Source organism: Hemiscyllium ocellatum, chromosome 24 (genome assembly GCF_020745735.1).
Source record: "Hemiscyllium ocellatum isolate sHemOce1 chromosome 24, sHemOce1.pat.X.cur, whole genome shotgun sequence".
NCBI lineage: Eukaryota > Metazoa > Chordata > Chondrichthyes > Orectolobiformes > Hemiscylliidae > Hemiscyllium > Hemiscyllium ocellatum.
The window spans coordinates 47826160-47845792 of record NC_083424.1 but is presented as its reverse complement, the minus strand read 5'-3'; the positions used below and the strand labels follow the sequence as shown (position 1 = coordinate 47845792).

Here is a 19633-nt window from a genome sequence, read left to right as displayed (position 1 = left end):
GATGCAGAAAAAATGTTATCACCTTGTTGGATGTATCTGGAACCAGGAGACATGGCCTCAGAATAAAGGATTGGCTATTGAGGACTGAGATGAGGAGGGGTTTCTTCACTCAGTACGTGGTGAATCTTTGGAATTCTCCATTCCAGTTGATTGTGTAGGTTCAGTCATTGAGTATGTTCAAGACTAATAGATTTATAAATATTAAAAACAATTAAGGAATACAGGAATAGTATAGTAAAATGGTGTTAAAGAAGAAAATTATCAATGATCTTAATGATACATGGAGTAGACTCAAAGGCTGATTGGCTAACACCTGTTTCTATTTCTTATGGCTTTGCACTAACTGATTGTCCCTATGTTTATGTCCTTCCCAGGTAGAATAGCTGCTCTCAACATCCTGGGGAAAGGAATTGAGATTAACACAGTGCCGTACTTCTGGACTGCTATGTTTGGGAAAAGTATTCGCTATGCAGGTAACGCCACACTAATTTTTTGCCTTTCAGGAATATTTACATAGTTTGGATGGGTGTCAAACCATTGCATGGATTTCAGAATTCCACTGAAGCAAAATCAGATTGCAATAAGTCACCTTTTCCTTCTTATAAATGATCAGGAAATTGTAGTAAGGTTTCCACATGGTAGACCAATTAGTAAATTAGATCATGTGGGATTCAGGGCGAGCTTGCCAATTGGCAGGAGACAGCGAGTAACGGTGGAGGATTGATTTTAAGACTGGAGCCCTGTGACCAGTGATGACCAGTCACAGAGATCACAGCTGGGTCCACTTTTGTTTGTCATTTATAGAAATGATTTAGATGGGAATATAGAAAGTGTAGTTAGTCAGTGTGTGATGACACCAAGATTGGTGGTATAATAGAAGTGAAGAAGGTTATCTAAGATTATTAAGAGATTTTGATCAATTGAATCAATGGGCTGAAAAGTGACAGATGAAGTTTAATTTGGATAAATGTGAGGTATTGCATTTTGGTAAAACAAACAAAGACAAGAGTTATACAACTAAAAGTAGGGCCTTGGGTAGTGTTGTAGAACAGAGATATCTAGAGGTCCAGGTACATAATTTTTTGAAGTTTGCATCAAATATAGATAAGGTGGTTAAGAAGGCATTTAGCATGCCTTCACTGTTCAGAGCTTTGAGTACAGGAGTTGGGACATTATGTTAAGATCGTACAAGAAGTTGGTGAGGCCGCTTCTGGATTTTTGTGTCCAGTTCTGGTCTCCCTATTACAGGAAGGATATCTGGAGAGGGTTCAGAATAAATTTACCAAGATTTTGCCAGGAACTGACGCTTTGACTTTATGGAGAAGCTAGATAGGCTGGGCTTTTTTTCACTGGCGCATAGGAGCTTGAGAGTTGACCTTTTGGAGGCTTACAGTATAATGAGGGGCATAGGTAACATGAATGGCAGGTGTCTTTTCTCAGGGTGAGGGATTTCAAAACTCGGGGGCATATTTTTAAAGATGAGAAGAGAAAGATTTAAAAAAGACATGAAGGGCAATTGTTTTTACACAGAGTGGTTTGTGTGTGGAATGAACTTCCAGAGGAATATAATGCATGCAGGTACAGTTACAATGTTTAAAATACGTTTAGATTAGTACATGAATAAGAAATACTTGGAGAGATATGGGCCAAGTGCAGACAGGTGGGACTATTTAGTTTGAGATTACAGTCAGCATGGACTGGTTGAACTGAAGAGTCTGTTTCTGTGCTGTATGACTCTATGACTTGTAAATAAGTGTGAACATGTAGGAAACACACAGAAGATCCTTTCGCCTCTGAGGAGATAGGTCAATGGCTTAGAGTTTGCAGTCAGCAGTGAAGAGATTCAGTTTACAGATCTCTGAGCTGAGAGCTACCCAAAGAATTTTCATAAGCTTTTCAGCTGCAGGCAACTGTAATTGGAGTGTTAATGCTGTAACTGGAGGCCTGTATGGGAGATCTGCAAGATGGTTGAGGAGGATAAGCAATGTTGGCTTTTGAATCAAGCTAATTGAAGAATGCCATTGAGACAAGCAGATTCTAAATCAGTAAGTATAAATTAGATTTAAATCAGGCACAGGAAGCAAAATAAAAAGGGGGAAGCAAACCCGAATTATTTAAAAAATCAGAAGAAATGATACAGAATAATAATCTTTATTATTTCAACAACTTTCCAATGCTAAGTTCTAAGGAATGAGTGAAATTCCACACTTGTAAAATAAAGTTTTCACAGCTAGAGAGGTGCTTCAGCATTAATTATGAATGACTACATTCAACATTTACATGCAATCGAAAGCATTAGCATTGTCTGTTGTGTTAAACAAAGAAGCAGAACAACTTCACAACCTTACAATAATTGCAATGTCAAGTTGATGACCTTAGTACTGTTACAGCACAGCCTGTGGAGCAGCATGTTAATCAGGGCTACAAGTTCCAGATTTCCCTGTTTCATAATGGATGTGCAGACACTGGCAGTTATTGTCTGATTTAATCTGCCATAATAGGAAGAACAGAAAGAAATAATGGGCAATTGTGAGAAGGGTGCAGCAATAATGGCTCCGTTAGCCCTACTGTTGTTCTCAACGCAAAATCCAGACCAATGTTTCAGACCCTCTCTGTCTCCGTTGTTGAATATATATTAGAACTGGAAAGAAGAATATCATTTAAACTGGGATAGAACCAAGTGAAGTGGAAGGAAAATAAATTCAGATTAGATTACCGACAGTGTGGAAACAGGCTCTTCAGCCCAACCAGTCCACACCGACCCTCCGAAGAGTAATTCACCTAGACCCATTTCCCACTAACTAATGCACCGAGAACTATGGGCAATTTAGCATGGCTAATTCACCTGACCTGAGTTTAGATTAGAGAGGTGCTAGAAAAGCACAGCAGGTCAGGCAGCATCTGAGGAGCAGGAAAATCGACGTTTCTGGCAAAAGCCCTTCATGGGAGAGAATCCATGCAGATACAGGGAGAATGTGCAAACTCCACACACACAGTCGTCCGAGGCTGGAATTGAACCTGTGTTCCTGGCCCTGTGAGGCGACAGTGCTAACCACTGAGCCACCGTGCTGCCCCAAAAGGATGTTAAAGGATGGCCCCAAAATTAAAGGGTGGTTAAAGGAAATTCAGTGAGAAGGATGTTCAGGTTTTTGAAAAGGTGTTTTGAAGATTTCACAACGTGAAAACTATTTTTAATCCTCAAAAACATTTGTTTTGGATGAAGTGGGTGAAAGTAAAATATGAAAAATTTGAAACCTGTGCTCAAACTCCTTCAGTCTATCCATATTTTTTGTAATAGGCGTGGGATAACAAGTAGGGACTAATGGGCTCTTGGGAGCTGAATCTGTCATTCAATTATACAAACTTCCTGTTTTAATTCAAGTCAGAATAGCCACAGGAAACCTGGCAGCTAAAAGGAGGTAAGGAGGGCTGGATCCGTAAGGTAAGTTCCTCCAGACCCTCAAGCTTGCCTGTGTTAAAGAGAACTGCAAATTCTGTGAAGGTACTGAGCAAGATTGGCAGGTGAGATGATTAATAAGCTTACATTAGAAGCACCTCTATGGAACAGTGACTATAAAATAATTGTTCCTTTTGAGGGAGAGAAGTGGGTCAAATGAAAAATCAATGAGCACATATTATAAACAACTCTAGGGAACAGTAACCATATCACATTGAATTTCATGTTCCATTTGAGGGTGAGAAGTATGTGTCTAAGACCAGTGTTTTAAACTTAAATATCGACAAGAATGAGGGTATGAAGACAGAGCTAGCTAATTTGTTCAAGCTCCACTGAAACACTGCAAATGGATGGTGACAAAGAGCACAGAGGGGACCAACTCAGGGAATTAAAATGACATGTGCTGGAAGCTTTAGGTCACTTGATTAGATTGAATGGTGGCAAGGGCATGGAGAGAAGTCATGGCCCTTGGTGCTTCTCTACTTGTCGGAGAAATAGTGGGGAAATGTGAGAAGGGTATGGCTCTAATCATGGGTGGTCTTAATCTAGATGTGGATTGGTGAAGTAGTTGACTGGCAAGGTGATCTGGAGAATGAATTCATAGAGCACCGAGTTCTAGGATCAAACAGTGAGCAGGCTATTCTAGACCTGATACTATGCAGTGGAACAGGAATGATTAATGAGCTTACATTAGAAGCACCACTATAGAACAGTGACCATAAAATAATTGTTCCTTTTGAGGGAGAGAAGTGGGTCAAATGAAAAATCAATGAGCTCATATTATAAACAACTCTAGGGAACAGTGACCATATCACATTGAATTTCATGTTCCATTTGAGGGTGAGATATATGTGTCTAAGACCAGTGTTTTAAACTTAAATAAGGACAAGAATGAGGGTATGAAGACAGAGCTAGCTAATGTAAACCAGGAATTAGGTAAAGGGATAGGTCAGTAGAGATGCAATGGCAGACGTTTATGATGCTACTTCATACTTAGCAAAGATATATCCTAGTGGGAAAAACTACATTCTCGGTAGTACACACCAACCCTGGCTAACTAAGAAAGTTAGAAGTATGGAATTGAAAAAAAATGCATACAATTGTGAGGATTAGTAGCAAAACAGACAATTACATAATATAAAAAAAGACTGACTAAACAAAGGGGAGAAATTAGAGCATGAGAGGAAACTAAGTTAAATATAAAAACAAATAGTACAAGTTTCTACAGTATGTAAAAAGGAAAAGAGTAACTAAAGTGTGTGTCAGATTTCTAGTAAGTGAGTCTGCTGAATTATTAATTGAAAGGAAAGAGATGGCAGGTGAATGGACCAGGTATTTTGCATATGTTTTTGCTATGGTAGACAAAATGATATTCTAGCAATAATTATAAATCAAGAGGGGAGAGACAAGGAGGAGCTTAAAACAATTATAACCACCAAGGAAAAAGTATGTAGAAAATTGTTAGAACTAAAGACTGGCAATATTCCCAGGTCCTAATGGACTTCATCTTCGTCTCTTGAAAGAAATGATTGAAAGACTGAATACACTGGTTTCAATTTTCTGAAACTCAAGAGCTTTTGGTAATGTCCCAGAGTTTGGAAAATTGTGAATGGAACTCCTTTCTGCAAGCTAAAGAGGGAAATGGAAATCAGAAAACTACAGACCAGCTGGTTTAACATCTGTCATGGGAAACATCTGGCATCTCTTATTAAGGAGGTTATGACACAACACTTATGAAATCTTAATATAAATATGGAAGGGATATTGTGTTTGACTAATTTATTAGTATTCTTGAAGAAGGTAATAAACAATGTGGATAAAGTGGAATCCATGTATTTGTATATATCCTGAAGACATTTGACAAGAAACCACATCAAAAGTTATTACACAAAAAGAAAGATTTTATGGTGTAGGGAAGAAGATATTAGTGTATGTAGAAGATTGGTTAGCTAACTGGAAGCAGAGAGTAGGGTTAGATTGTCATTTTTGATTTGGACAAGAGATGACAAATAGAGTGCATTCGGAACAGTGCTGGAACCTCAACTATTTATAATTCACATCAGTGGAAGACATGAACGATCGCTAAATTTGCTAATGCCACAAGATAGGTAAGAGAGTTAATTGTGAAGAAGACATAAAGAATTTGTAGAGATATAAATAAGTTAAATTGGTAGGTGAAGCATAAAATGGGAAAATGTGATTGTGTTCATTTTGGCAGGAAGAATAGACAAACAGGATTTTACTTAGTTTGCAGAATACTGCGATGCAGAGAGATCTGGGATCTACAAAAGTTAATATGCAAGTCCTCTTTGGCAGTTAATTTTTATGTAGCTTTATTGTATAGAGTGAGGGTGTCTTTAAGCTGATAACTGAATAAAGTGAAGGCAGAGAGAACATTGTTGTTCACTAGAAGGAGAAAGGAAGCTAAAAGTAGTGATGCTTTGCTACCGCTGTATAGGACATTGCTGAGATCACATCTGTGTGCAATTCTGCTCTCTTGTTTCAGAAAGGACACGAGTGGTCGAAGCAGAGCATTGAACAGTTGTAAGGCTGTATTTAATAGATTCTTGTCTAACAAAGGAATCAAAGGTTATGGGGGTCAGCAGGAAACTAGAGTTAGATTAGCTCTGATCATACCAAATGGTGCAGCAGACCCGAGGGTCTGATTGACCTATTCCTGCTTCTAATTTAGATGATCATATTTAATCTCTCCAGCCTTGCACCCTATCATATCACCCTTTTCAAAATGGATTTCAGGAGAAGCAACATATAATCATCATTAGAAAAATCAGCCAGTTTCTTCAATGAGTGACATACCTCACAATGAATCCATGCCATTTATCAACATACTTCTTAATCTTTCTGATATAGAAAAACTTTCAGTCTTTACAATTCATTGGTTCTTGCAGGTCATGGGGAAGGGTTCGATGATGTCATCATCCAGGGTGACCTGGACGAGCGGAAGTTTGTGGCTTTCTACACCAAGTAAGTGACTGTCCTCTTTGGCAGTTCATTCATGTTACTTTGTCGTATATGATAGGGTGTTTTTACGCTGATAACTCTGAATCAATTGATCATTTATCAGAGAGCTTTGACTAACAAAGCATTAACCAGAATAATTTCCCAACATGTGGTGGTAAAATATCACCATAGTATCATCAAACACTGCGTTTTCTTTCTTCTGACAACTTGATAAAGGACTTCCTACATTGAGTGGCCATACTAACTTTAGTAGCTGATGAGTAGCGAGCAACAATTCTGTCCCTGAGTAATTATAATGACTCCATTGAGGAACATTGAGGTGGGGGTAGGGTACAGAAATCCTATTATGATCCAGTCTGTTCCTGCAATGGAATACCTGACCTCTGACTCCTGCTATCCCAATGGACCTTTGACCTCACTTCAGCGATGTAGGAAATGTGGGTGCACAACAACATCCAGACTTGGTGTTGTTCTATTTACCCACAAACCATTCGAATATTGAAAATAATTCTATTCAGTAACAGTGACAAAGTTCCTCAGGCATCTTGCTTTCTGCACCGATCTCTGCCAATACCAACACCAGTAAACAAAGCCTTGTCAGAAGATGACTCAGGGATATTCAGGACATTCAGTAACCAGTACATCACTCACATGATTCAACATTTTCCTTTTAAACATAATGATGTTTTGGGGCAATAGTATAAAGCTGACGTTACAAGAGCTGTTGCCTATTATAAGGATACCCCTGCTGCATGCACCCTCAATACCTTCCTTTCCTTCTATAATACATTGCCTTAGACTTATCCACATTAAGCTCCAGCTCACACTAACCAGTCTGTGCACACTCCATTGACCTGTCTTTGTCTTCCTGATGTTTTATTGTCTTCCTTGTTGGCTGCCAACCACTGTTGTTTCATCAGCACATTTCTAGCTTGTGCCAAAGCTAAATCATCCATTTACAGTTAGTGCAAAAGTGGACCCAACACTCAAGTGGATCATTTCTGGCAACATCCATTGAGCCTTACCCCTTAAACAACCAGTACCTGCTTAATCATGCTTTGATATTTCCTTAATCACCCTGTGCCTGAAATATTCATTATAAATTTGTCAATTGACCTCCTCACTTGCTCTCCCCAAGATTAATAAACTTGCTACACTCTCCCTCCCTACCTGGCTACTCGTCTTATGCTGACCCCGTTCCCTGCAAAAAATCCAAAGACCCATCAATCAAATCAATTAACTGGGGGGCTGTAAGGGAACCTCTCTGGGGCTAGGTTTTCACTGATGCAGGTGGGCCACCAACACCATTTGCAATGTTCCCAAGCCAGATCATTTTTGTGAAGGCAGGTGGAGAGTGGGGAGAGGGCAAACTAGTCGATAGCCATGATGAGACCAGTGAGATACTTTTGAGGCTCACACCTTTGAACCTTCCAAACTTTCATGGAAGTGGATGGACTTTGGGTGGTGCCTAATGCAGAACAACTTGAGATGGTGAGAAGTATGCTGACTTTCTGCACTTCCTATTTGGGGGGCTGCACCGAAAATGGAAGTCCCTTCTACTTTTAGCATATTTTAGAACAGACAATTCCATGGAAAGGATTCACAGAAATTGCTGGACACCACCACTGCAGGGGATGGCAGGATCATGATTACAAAATGGACCTCAATAATTCTGCTTGATAAATTATAATAAGAGGTCTTTTATCATCCATTGAACCAAGCAGAATGGACCTCTCTAATGCTTTATATGGGCATTTTTGACTCTTTATAAGTGTTTCTTTCTATATGAAATAATGCTTGAGTGTGTGTCCAGTGTTAAAACTTAAATTATTTTACAATTTAGGAAAGCTACTGGAATGAACAACTGCATCCAGACCTGGAGGTAATACCAGAGCATTGAGCTCACTGGTGGTGCAAACCATCAGAACAACAGTTTTTCTCTCTGTCTCTCACAATCATGGTGCTGACGGCCATTCCTACTCACACACGCATAGCCCAGTTTAACCTCTTCTCTACCCACTGCTGGCCACTCACTCAGTATGGGTCAAATGCCTTGCAACACTGGCAAATCTCTCTCCAATGGAGTTCAAATGCCAACTGATTTATCAATCATTGGTGGGAAGCTAATAATCGATCAGTTAGAAAGAAAGATCTTGCTTTGACATTGCACCTTTCACAACCTCTGGATGTCGCAGTCAATGAAACGCTTTTGATGCACAGTCTCTGTTATAAAGCAGGGAAATGCAGCAGCCAATATGTGCACAATTATGTCTCACAAATAGTATTAGGATAATAGCTAAGTGTCTAGACAGCTATTGTGCAGGTACAGCAAGTGATCAGGCAGTGCTTTGACATGTTGGTATTTATTACAAGGAAGACTGGATATTCAAATCAGGAAGATGTCTTGTAGTGTACTACAGCTTGGTGAGACCATATCTGGAGCACTGTGTACAGGTTTGGTCTCCTTATATGAACTAGGTTATAATTGCATTAGAAGCAGTTCAGAGACAGTTCATTCAGTATATACCTTACCATGTGAAGAAAGCTTGGGCCTTAACCATTGAAGTTCAGATGACTGAAAAGTGATCTTATTGAAATTTATATGATCCTGGCAGTATCTAACAGGATGGGTACTGGGAGATGTTTCCTCTTGTAGGAGATACCAGAACAGTTTAAAAATAAGAAGTCTCCCTTGTTAAGATTCAGTTGAAGATAATTTTTTTCTCTCAGAGGGTTAATTGTGGAATTCTTTTCGCCTTTAAACAGTGGAGGGTGGATCATTGAATTTATTCAAGACTGGGTTGGAGTTTTGATGGACAAGTGAAGCAAGAGTTAAAGCATGCAGGCAGGAAAGTGGAGTTAACACCACAACCAGATCAGCGTTGAAGGGCCGAATGACCTACTCTTACTACTAAGCCCTATGTTGCTATGTCCTGTGAATATCAGAAAAACTTCCTTTTTCCCTTGAAAGGATGTAGATAATAAGCGAATTTTAAGATAAACTGGAATAGGAACAGACAATTTATTTTATATACAGCGAGCTGTTGTGATCTGGGATGTGTTGCTGAAATGGTGCTGGAAGAAAATTCAACAATAATTTTCCCAAGTGACTGGTGGAAAGGAAAATAGCAGGACTGTGGAGTAAGAGAGAAGAATTGATTATAAGTTGGTAGTTCCTGCAAAGAACTGGCATTGGTACCAAGGGTTAAGTGACCTCCTTATAGAACATAGAACATAGAAAAGTACAGCATAGAACAGGCCCTTTGACCCATGGTGTTGTGCTGAGGATTAGTCCTAAGGTAAAATAAATTAACCTACGCACCCCTCAATTCACTGCTGTCCATGTGCATGTTCAGCAGTCGCTTAAATGTGCCTAATGACTCTGCTTCCACCACCACCGCTGGCAACGCATTCCATTCATTCACAACTCTCTGCATAAAGAACCTCCTCCAATGCCCCCTCTATACCTTTCTCCCAATATCTTAAAACTATGACCCCTCGTACCAGTCAATCCTGCCTTGGGAAAAGTCTCTATACATGCCTCTCATTATCTTGTATACCTCGATCAGGTCACCTCTCTTCCTCTTTCTCTCCAGAGAGAAATTCCAAGCTTAGTCAACCTCTCTTCATAAGGCAAGCCCTCCAGTCCAGGCAGCATCCTGGTAAACCTTCTTTACACCCTATCTAAAGCCTTTGTATCCTCCCTATAGTAGCGCAACCAGAACTGGACACAATATTCCAAATGTGGTCTCACCAGGGACTTGTAGAGCTGTAGTAAAACCTCGCGGCTCTTAAACTTGATCCTCCTGTTAATGAAAGCGAAAACACCATGTGCTTTCTTAACAATCCTATCCACTTGGGTGACAACTTTGAGCAATCTATGTCCTTGAACACCAAGATCCCTCTGTCAAGAATCCTGTCTTTAATCCTATATTCAGCATTAGAGTTCGACGTTCCAAAATGCATCACTTTGCATTTATTCAGGTTGAACTCCATCTGCCATTTCTCAGCCCAGCTCTGCATCCTGTCTATGTTGTGCTGCAGCCTGCAATAGCCCTCAATACTATCTACGGCACCTCCAACCTTTGTGTCATCTGCAAATTTACTAACCCACCCCTCAACCTCCTCATCCAAGTTATTTATAAAACTACAAAGAGCAGAGCCCTGTGAGACTCCACTCAACACTGACCTCCAGGCAGAATACTTTCCATCTACAACCATGTGCTGCAAAAGTATATGATTCCATGAAATAATATCATAGGAATGCAAATGTAGAGCTGATAGGTCACTAGAGCACATAAGTAACTTTACAATGCCAGAGTTGTAGGGGCATTGAAATACAGGATCATAGGGTTAGAAACACAACCTATAGAGCTTTGGAGGGATGGTCATATAGGTGGAGGTTAGTAGGGAATATTGTAACCTATAGATATATAAAAATGTAGCATCATGTGTGTAGATGTATGGAGCTAAAGATATATGTTATATTAAAGTAACTAGTGAAAGAGAGAGTATGACTATAGATGGTTAGAGGTTTGGGATACACTGTGATGAAGAACAAATATGGAGGTATAAGGCATGGTGTGGAGGTAAAGGGACGTGGGCATTGAGGTATAATTGTGTAGTGTACAGGTATTAATGTATAGGGACATGCACTATTATATAGAGGTATAGGGTAGGGGTATTGATGTATGAATTTCTGGAGAAAAAGGAGACATTGATATATATACATATAGTGATATGTGTATATGTATAGATATATATACATTGACAGCTTTCTGTTTACCTTATTTAATTTGCCGTATGCAGAGCATGATCCCTGATGTTTAAAACAAATTACTTAACTGACATGAAACCTAGCTAATCAGTAACTCTGTCACATAGCTTCCTGTGTGTGGCCAAGTACTCTGGCAGTGAAGAGGTTAAACAGCTTTGTCTTGAATTATAAAGCCAGCAATGAAAATTGAACTTATTCCCAAATCCTTGATTACACTGGCCACTGATATCCAATAGAAAAGACTTGCTGCTGCACAAGAGTTGGTATTCTGGGAGTCCTCTGTATTCTGTACATAATACACTCCAACATAAGTATTATTCTTAGCGAATTGTGAAGCTAAGGTTGAGGTTCTGGATGTAGGTTTGCTCACTGAGCTGGAAGCTTCATTTCCAGACATTTCGTCACCATACTAGGTAACATCTTCAGTGAGCCTCCAGGTGAAGCACTGCTGATAATTCCTGCTTTCTATTTATATGTTTGGGTTTCTTTGGGTTGGTGATGCCATTTCCTGCAGTGATGTCATTTCCTGTTTTTTTTCAGGGGGTGGTAGTTGGAGTCTAACTCGATATGTTGGTTGATAGAGTTCTGGTTGGAATGCTTCTAGGAATTCTCGTGCGTGTCTTTGTTTGGCTTGTCCAAGGATGGATGTGTAGTCCCAGTCGAAGTGGTGTCCTTCCTTATCTATATGTAAGGATACTAGTGAGAGGGGGTCATGTCATTTTGTGGCTAGTTGATGTTCATGTACCCAGGTGGCTAGATTTCTGTCTGTTTATCCAATGTAGTGTTTGTGAAATAACATCACCACAGGAAATGACACCAACCCAAAGAAACTCAAATATATAAATAGAAAGCAAGAATTATCAGCAGTGTTTCACCCGGAAGCTCACTGAAGATGTTACCTAGTATGGTGACAAAACGTTTGGATTCCCTACAGTGTGGAAACAGGCCATTTTGCCCAACAGATCCACAGTGACCCTCCGAACAGTAACCCACCCAGACTCATTTCCCTCTGATTAATGTACCTAACACTATGGGCAATTTAGCATGGCCATTTCCCCGAATTGCATATCTTTGGACTGTGGGAGGAAACCGGAGCACACCCACGTAGACACAGGGAGAACTTGCAAACCCCACACAGACAGTAGCCTGAGGCTTGAATCAATCCCAGGTCCCTAGCGCTGTGAGGCAGTAGTGCTAATCACTGGACCACCATGCTGCCCCTATAAGGCATGCATGAGAAGATAAAGTCTAGAGGGAGTAAATATTAGTGGGCCTTCCAAGCCTTTGCAGATGGTCAGTAGATTCTGTGGCTGTTTCGAAATGCAAAAGGGTCAACTGAACCTAACTCTCCCAATAGATGGAATCAGATTGTCTGCCCATTATTTTGGAGTTACAGCCTGAGATCAGCTATGATCGTAGAGAATGTGAGAGAAGGCTCGGTGGACTGAATAATCTCCTCCCGCTCCTGCCTATTGTGTTCACTTTACACTTCCAATGATTTTACCTATCAGACCCCTGTCAGCTGTAATAGAAATGTTGAAACATTAAAAAATAGAAACAAGGCTTGAAAGGAACCTGCCGCGTCACTCAATATGATCGTGGCTGATCACCAAATTCAGTACCCTCTTCCTTCTTTGTCCCTGTGTAATTTGATTCCTTTAGCAACAAGAACTTTATCTTGAAAACATTCAATGTTTTGGGCTCACCATTCTCTGGGTAGTTCTGGACTTCCAGTTGTTGGAAACATCCTTTGCGCATTTGCCCTGAATTTTGGAAGATTCTATGAAATCCCCCTCATTCCAGTGAACATAGTTTGAACTGATTAGATTCCATACAGATTAGATTCCCTACAGTGTGGAAACAGGCCCTTCTGCCCAACCAGTCCACACCGACTCTCCGAAAAGTAACCCACCCAGACCCATTTCCCTTTGACTAATGCACCTAACACTATAGGCAATTTAGCATGGCCAATTCATCTGACCTGTACATCTTTGGACTGTGGGAGCACCTGGAGGAAACCCACGCAGACATGGGGAGAATGTGCAAACTCTACACAGTCACCCAAGGCTGGAATCGAACCTGGGACTCTGGTCTCTCCTCATATATCAATCCTGCCAGCCCAGGAATCACTCTGGGAAATCTTCGTTGCGTTCCCTCCATAGCTAGGACATCCTTCCTCAGATGGGGAGACCCAAACTGGACACAATATTCCAGACAAGACTCTGTACAATTGCAGCAAGACATCCCTCCTCCTGTCGGCAAATCCTCACTACAGTAGGGCCAACATACCATTTGCCTTCTTCATACCAACTGCATTTGTCTGCTTAATTTCAGCTACTGGTGTAAAAGTCTCCCAAGCCTTGTCGCATCTTCCCTTTTCCCAATCTATTGCCAGTCAGAGTTAACCACATTAACAATGTGGATCTGCACCTCCTACAGGATTATAGGATGATGTGGAGGTGCCGATTTTGGACTGGAGTGGACAAAGTCAGAAGTCACATGATACCAGGTTAGAGTCCAACAGGTTTACTTGAAATCACAGGCTTTCAGAGCATAGCCTCATCATCAGGTTCAATAATCATAGGAAGTTTAGGCACAGACCATTCAAGCCATTAAGGACAGACCACTATAAATACCGGAAGAAACATCAAAGAAGCGCTTCGCAGGAGGCTCCACAGCACTGATGATATCTCCTAGCCAGGGGACGAAACGTTTGCAACTAAAACTTCCAGCTCGGCGAACAGAACCACTACAAGCCATTAAGCTATCTCTACCATTCACATAGATCAAGGTTGACCAGTACTGTGCCTTTGCTTCATATCCATATTGATACCTTGATCTGATATAAATTAATTGCCCTTGGCACTTAAAGCTTAAATTGATGTTCTCCATTATATTTAGGTTTAGTTGCTGGATATCTTTCAACGCACACTTGTCTCTGCAGGGAGTATGGTTCTGTCTAGAACCTTCTTGGAGTCAGTCACTTGCTCCGCCCACATTCTCAAGCACTTTGCATGAGGCTGTGATCAGATCATTGATTACGGGAAGGATGAAATTGCGAATACAGCATGAGATGTGGGATTACAGAGCATCAAATTACTCACCCTACTCATTCCCAAAGATAGAAAAAAGTCCTGGCTTACATTTGGTTCACTAACATCCTTTAGGGAAAGAAATTGGTTATGTTTACCTGGTCTGGCCTATACATGACTCCAGACCTGCAGCAATGTGGTTGACTCTTAGAATGCCTAGCAGCTCATTCAGTTCAAGTGGAAAAAAGAATGGGTAATAATAGCCCATGAATGAACTTTTAAAAACCTTAATTATCTTCTCACTGTTGATTTCCTAATATATTCTAAAACCCTCTCGGGGAGCTGGAGGTTAAGAAGTGGGCAAACAATTTAGATCCAGACACTGAAGATGAAAGTTATAAACCTCCTTCATCAGAAATGATGCAAAGAATCATTTAAGGATACCTGCCATGTCCTGTCAGCTGGCTTTACCCGATTTATTCCCTGACAGACTGAGCAGTAAAACAGCTGAACAAACTGAAACAGGGGAGCATCATTATTCTGCTGCACTTGAATCAGTGACTGCCCACCACATCGACAAAACTGTAAGATTTATATAGTTTCAGCTGCCAGCAAAAATAACTCAGCAGCAATATCTTGCTCACTGGCTGCCCTGTGTCTCTGGGAGCTGAAGTTGTAGATGATCCCCAAAGACAGCAACTTCAGAGGTGCGTACTTCAGTGGTTAGCACTGCTGCCTCAGAACATCAAGGACCCAGGTTCAATTCCAGCCTTGGGTGACTGTGCAAATTCCACACAGCCATTCTCTTGTGTCTGTGTGGGTTCCCTCCAGGTGCTCCAGTTTCCTCCCATGGACTAGCAGTGCTAAGTTGCCTTGTCGGTCCAGGAATGTGCAAGCTGGGTGGGTCAGTCATGGGAAATGCAGGGTTACAGTGATAGGGTGGGAAGCTGTTCAGAGGTTCAATGCAGATATGATCTGCTTAATGGTCTCTTCCTGCACTGTAGGAATTCTATGATTCTCCCCTGATTCTTTCCCCCACCCCCACCAATCAACAGCCCTCAGCACACATGAATCTGGCTCTGCATTCAGGTGACCACAAAACAGCTCAGGATAAAAATAAAGACAACTCAGGGCCACTGTGGTGCAGCGGTAGTGTACCTGACTCTGAAAGTCTAGGTTGTTCAGATTCAAGTCTGACCAGCTCCAGAGGTATGTCATAACATCTCTTAACAGGTTGAATAAAAAAAATCAGTGAAGTCATGAAATCTATTGCTGTGCCTCTAGCATGAATCACAAATGTCAAGCTAGATGTTTACAGAATATATTGACAACATCTAGGGATATAACCTGAATGCTTGAACAAAAAAAAATTCTGGAAGACAGACACTGGTGTCCGATAAGAATAAGGGTTTTGTAATCCAAAATTTAACCATTTCCCATACTGACAAAGACCAAACTTAACAAGTTCACTTTCAGCTGGATGAATTTCAAAACTAACTTTGCTGCTTTGATCTTTTCTCTCCTTTTAAGTTAACCTATGTAGATGGGCGACATGCTTAGATAACTCGAGGTGGCTCTTGTTTCTTCTTTAGTAGCATTTTTGACCTTCCCTCTACCTAATGCAAAATTCCACAAAATAAATATTTACAGTTGAAAGAACGATACCTTATTTTGTGTTCATGTTCTCTAGGAGCGATGAGGTAATTGCTGTGTCGAGCATGAACTATGACCCCATCGTGTCTAAAGTAGCTGAGGTCATGCAGTCTGGAAGGACAATCAAGAAAAGGGATGTTGAGTAAGTGTCACTATTGTGTGTGTGTGTGTGTGTGTGTGTGTGTGTGTGTGTGTGTGTGTGTGATATTGCCCTCATTGCATGTTGTGACAGGAGCAGGGACTTCAGTAAGGTAGGGGAGGTTGCACATATGCACAGATAGGATGATCACTCATCTCATGTTGAACCTAGTAGTGGAGCAGTTTCCCTCACATTTTAGAATAAGTCAATGCAAGACCAATCAGCATGTTAAAGAGGGCAGGACTGAAATATTAATTATTCTTTGTTCTGAGCACTCTCCAAGTTGCTGGAAAAGATTAGCATCGGAGATTGACAGCTCTTGAGAAATCATATTCAAATAAAGGAGGCATCTTCCATGTCCATTGCTAATTTCTGGTCCAAAATTGCTTCCTGTCTGAGATTGAATTTAGTCAGATTTTGTAGTCCCAATTTGGTCAAGTTGGACAGACACTTTTTAAAAAATTTTTCACTTTTATTTTCCTACTTCCACCTGTTATAAAATATCCTAAGCCAGGAGAGAAGCAAAACAGCATGGAGTGAGAGATTTTCCTGTGTCACTGTTATGGAGCAAGCCAAACCCCCTCAAAACATATCAAAGTGATAGCCTACACCCTACCTTTTATCCTATTTAAAGGCACTGCATTCCAGAGGTGATTTGATTGGTCAAACCACTAGGCTTTAATCAAATCACATTTTATTCTTAGCCACAGTTGAAGTACAAACAAATATAGAAGAATTGGTATAAGTTTAACAATATTGAAATATTTAACAAAATAATACATTATTTAACTATTATCATCAATTGTAGCAATATAGCAGCATCTCATTAACACACCCTTGGCAAAGGCAAGTTCAGCAAAACGGGTTTCCCTCACTTACTATTTTGTCCAGCCGAGGAGAAAGGAAAGCCCGAAAGTCTGAATCTAGCAGCAGGTAGAGCCCGCAAGCTTTTTAACAGCAGCAGAAAGAGAGCTGCATCAACTCCAATAACCGCAAATTCAAGAAAGCAGAACTTAAGCCTTGGGTTTGTGTGAGCCTGACTCTACCCAGTCACGCTTCTTTTGTCTAAAAATAGACTCAAAGCTATTCACCTGCTTTCCATAGAGCAGGCAGTTCTCCAGGACACTTACAACACCCCACTTCCAGAGAAACAGGACAGAACAAACCTCTCTTAAAGGTGCATTTTGTCACAGAGAATTTGCTTACAATGAGAAGCATATCATTTTTATGCAGTGAGGTTTGCCTGAGAGCTTAGGATATAACATTTCTTGACACTTTACTCCTCAGTTAGCTTTGGTTTTTCGATCTGCTTTCTCCTTGCCTCTCCCAGCTGACTGCATGGATCCGAGTGAATGAAGCGTGTGAGAGACCATAATTGTATAGGGCAGCTTGAATGGACTACCTACCATTTCCAATCTACTATACATCCATATGTCTGTTCATTTACACTGGCAAGGAGAAAGAGCTAATTCACTTGGAGCAGTGGAGCAGCAGAGCATCAAACTGCTCATTCTACCCTTTTCCAAAAGAGAAGAAAGGTCTGCTTTACAATATAACAGTATCCATACAGAGGTTTACCTTTCCTCCGCTACTTTCTGAATTATCAAAACACTTGACTCAATTTTGAGAGTGTCTCTAACCATTCTGTTCAGAATTGCCTCACACAGAAGATTGAAAATAGGTGGTTCGTTGTGGGAGGTCTCCTCACCAAAACCCATTAATACTGCTGACATCATCCTATCACTTCTACTGTAATACCTGTCATGGGAAGACAAGAACTGATAATATACTGCAATTTTCAGAATGCATAAGTCAAGTTTTATCAGCTACAGCTTGCATGCAGACTGTGCACAAGGGACTAGTGAAGTGGTTCAACAATTATGTACATAGTCTCACAATGTTCACCTAAGGGTATCTCTCTCTTTTCCTCTTTTGCTCTCGATCTCAAGGATGTTTGTACATCACGAATGGTAGGTATTTGGGAGTTTTGTCCTCCATTAGCTATTTACCTGTTAACATAAGTGGGATATCTGTGATCTTTTGGATTAATTTCAATCACTTTTGTGTGTGTGGGGGGTGGAGGGTGGGTTGAAGAGGAATGTTCCACATTATTTTCACCCTTGTTAGAGGAAAGAGCGAAAGAAGATTGGCTGACTGGTAGAAGGCAGAGAGTGGGGATAAAGGGGCCTTTTTCAGGATGGCAGCTGGTGATTAATGGAATTCCGCAGGGGTCAGTATTGGACTACTATTCACATGAGATATTAAATGATCTGGACAAAGGAACTGAGGGCATTGTTGCTAGGTTTGCAGCTGACACAACCACAGGTTGTGAAAGCAGGGAGGCTGCAGAAGGACTTCATAGGTTAGGGCAGTGGCACAGAAGTGGCAGTTGGAACACAGTGTAGGAAAGTGTGAGGTTATACACTTTAGTAAGAAGGATAGAGGTGTAGACTATCCTCTGAATGGGGAAAAGCTTCATAAATTTGAAGCATGGCGGGGACTTGGAAGTCTTGGTTTGGGATTCTCTTAAGATTAACGTGCAGGTTCAGTTGGTGGTTGGGAAGGCAAATGCAATGTTGGCATTCATTTCAAGAGGTTAAAATACAGGAGCAGAGATGTACTGCTGAGGCTGTATCAGGCTTTGGTCAGACCACATTTGGAATATTGTGAGCAGTTTTGAGTCCTGTATCTCAGGAAGGATATGCAGGCCTTGGAGGGGTCCAGAGGAGGTTTACAAGAATAATCCCAGAGATGAAGGCTTGTCATATGAGGTTGAGAACTCTGGGTCTGTACTTGATGAAGTTTAGAAGGATGAGGGGGGTGGCTCTCATTGAAACTTACAGAATACTGAGAGACCTGGATAGATTGGATGTGGAAAAGATGTTTCCATTGGAAGGAGAGACTAGGACCTGAGGGCACAGCCTCAGAATGCAGAGATGAACCTTTAGAACTGAGAATGAGCAGGAATTTCTTCAACTAGAGGTTGAGTAATCTGAGGAACCCATTGCTGCAGAGGGTTGTGGAGGCCAAGTCATTGAATGTATTTAAGACAGAGAGATATAGATTCTTGATTAATAAAGGGATCAAAGGTTATGGGAGAAGGCAGGAGAATGGGGCTGAGAAACATATCAGCCATGATTGAATGGCAGAGCAGACCTAATGGGCCGAATGGCCTAATTCTGCCCCTATTTCATACTGTCTTACTGTTCCTTTTTTTTAAACTTGTGTTTTGCCACTCCCAATAACAGCTGACACCAATATACATTTATGCAGCATCATTAACATACTAACGCTTTCCAAGCCATTTTGAAAGAATATAATTTGACACCAAGGCACAAAAAGCAGATTTGGTCAGAAAGGAGTGACTTAAGGCAGGAAACAGAGGTGGAAATATTTATTGAAACAGGGAGAGAACCCCAGAGCGTATGCCCAAGTAGCTAAAGGCACTGCCGTCAGTGGTGGGACAATTAAAGTTAAAGCAGCACCACATGTTCTGATCCCTGCCAGTCCTGAAGGTCAAGAAGAACAAGGACAGATAGTTCAGCTTTAGCACAGACATAGGAACAGAAACCTGAATTGGAATGATTCAGACA

The 19633-nt window shown here is 40.9% G+C and overlaps 1 protein-coding gene across 2 annotated transcripts in view; it reads left to right on the top strand.

The window, feature by feature from the left end:
- LOC132827395 (apoptosis-inducing factor 3) overlaps nucleotides 1–19633 on the top strand; it is a 131980-nt gene that overhangs the window by 109441 nt on the left and 2906 nt on the right. Inside the window, exons 17-20 of one of the 2 annotated variants that reach the window (XM_060844062.1) lie at nucleotides 375–473; nucleotides 6367–6442; nucleotides 8283–8321; nucleotides 15939–16043. In XM_060844062.1, coding sequence (XP_060700045.1) covers nucleotides 375–473; nucleotides 6367–6442; nucleotides 8283–8321; nucleotides 15939–16043 — 319 coding nt within the window. The remainder of the gene's footprint in view (nucleotides 1–374; nucleotides 474–6366; nucleotides 6443–8282; nucleotides 8322–15938; nucleotides 16044–19633) is intronic. The other variant, XM_060844063.1, reaches the window with a different exon arrangement.